The sequence below is a fragment of the Myotis davidii genome, unplaced genomic scaffold (assembly GCF_000327345.1).
Source record: "Myotis davidii unplaced genomic scaffold, ASM32734v1 scaffold424, whole genome shotgun sequence".
Taxonomy (NCBI): Eukaryota; Metazoa; Chordata; class Mammalia; order Chiroptera; family Vespertilionidae; genus Myotis; species Myotis davidii.
In genome coordinates this window covers 4,408,010-4,409,784 of record NW_006295827.1, presented here as the reverse complement: position 1 = coordinate 4,409,784, position 1,775 = coordinate 4,408,010, and the positions used below count along the sequence as shown (strand labels likewise).

General features: G+C 55.0%; 1 protein-coding gene across 1 annotated transcript in view; it reads left to right on the top strand.

Moving 5' to 3' along the window:
* The window catches only part of NCF1 (neutrophil cytosolic factor 1), a 49,599-nt gene that overhangs the window by 23,228 nt on the left and 24,596 nt on the right, over nt 1-1,775 (top strand). The window contains exons 5-6 of the mRNA XM_015568555.1: nt 773-879; nt 1,139-1,220. Of these exons, the coding sequence (XP_015424041.1) occupies nt 773-879; nt 1,139-1,220 (189 nt within the window). The remainder of the gene's footprint in view (nt 1-772; nt 880-1,138; nt 1,221-1,775) is intronic.

The window sequence follows — 1,775 nt, the reverse complement described above, 5'->3', positions numbered from 1 at the left end:
ACTATGCTTTAATTATGTTCAATTTGTAACAATGAAAATACATCCTGCATGTCAGATATTTACATTACGATTCATAACAGTAGCAACATTACAGTTATGAAGTAGCAATGAAAATAATTTTATGGTTGGGGGTCACCACAACATGAGGAACTGTATTAAAAGGGCCAGAAGGTTGAGAACCACTGGCTTACAGAGAGTGAAGTGTGAGAGGATGTGGGGTGCGTGGCCTCTGTGAATTGCTGAACAGGTCTCGGGCCCCAGGCTCCCTTTTGTCACCTGGTTCTCTGGCAGCCCCGCCCCAGGGGCCTCCTGTCCACAGGGCCCACCTGAGGCTGAGTGGGATCTCAGGGGGCAGGCTGGCAGGACCCCCTCTCTGTCCCTCTGTGGCCACTGAAGGTCGGGGGGAGACTGGAGGGAGGACAGGGCTGCCGAAGACCATCCGGTGCTTACTGGCCCCTGAACTCACCCCTGCTGCCGGGAAGGGGAGCTCCCAGCGGCTGGGGTGCAGGAGGGGGTGCGGGGGGGGAGCCCTTCCCATTGGCTGACAGCAGAGCCAGGGCCTCACTATTCAGCTGGGAGGAGGCCCTTTCAGCCTTTGACGGTTGGCGCCTTCTCCTTGGGGTCCTCGCCTCAGGCTGGAGGAACAACCCCCGTAACCCCCAATGCCCTTTCCTTGTCAGTCCAGTCGCGGCCTTCTCTCTGCAGTGGCCCCATCCCCCACATCCCCATTCCCCGGGGAAGATGAGTCTAACCCAGACCTCCTCTGCTGCAGGGTGAAAAAGCCGGAGACGTACCTGGTGCCTAAAGATGGCAAGACCAACGCTGCCGCTGCCGGTGAGGGGGCCGGGGGCAGCCAGGGCAGGTCACCCTGCGGGGACTGTTGACATGATCAGGGAGCCGGGCTCAGGGTGCACAGGGAAAGAACAGCGAGAGCAGTTGTGGAGGGTGTTGGTGGCTACACTCTGGGATCTTTGGGGTTCACTGGATAGCGAAGGGAGCTCCTTGCAAATAAAGGTATCTCCCCGGCCCCCGCGGCTGCAGAGCCCAGCACAGATGCTGGGGGAGGTTGTGGCTGAATGAATGAACAGGATTGAGGGCAAAGGCGGCCTTCAGGGGTGACACAGCGTATCCTTTCCAGCTCTGGCTGCTAAAACAGTACCACAGGCCGGCAGCTTGCATTTATTTCTCACAGTTCTGGAGCCTGGACGTCTGAGGTCAAGGTGTGAGGGTTGGTTTCTGCTGAGGCCTCTCTCCTGGGCTTGTAGACGGCTGCCTCCTTGCCGTGTCCTCACATGGCCTTTCCTTTGTGCACATACATCCCTGGCGTCTCTTCCTCTTTTTATAAGGACACCAGTCCTATTGGGTCAGGCCCCGCCTTGATGACCTCATTTAACCTTAATCACCTCCTTAAAGGCTATATCTCCATCCTCATTTAACCTTAATCACCTCCTTAAAGGCTCTATCTCCAAATACAGTGGGGCCTTGATTTACGAATGTCCAGACTAACCGGACATTTTCGATACCAGCTGTCTCTCGGCCGATATTTTGCATTGAGTTGATAGAGTAATTTGAGTTAATGAGCTCCTTAATGAGCTCGGTCTCGGAACGAATTAAACTCGTAAGTCAAGGCCCCACTGTATTTCACTCCTCCCTGGAGAAAACGCTGAACTGATAAAAATCATATCTACTGGGGGAGGGAAAATGGCGGAGGGATAAAGGGACGTGTCCTGTGCCTTCTCCTGGAGCAGATAAGGGGGAGCAGCTGAAACGGGAAA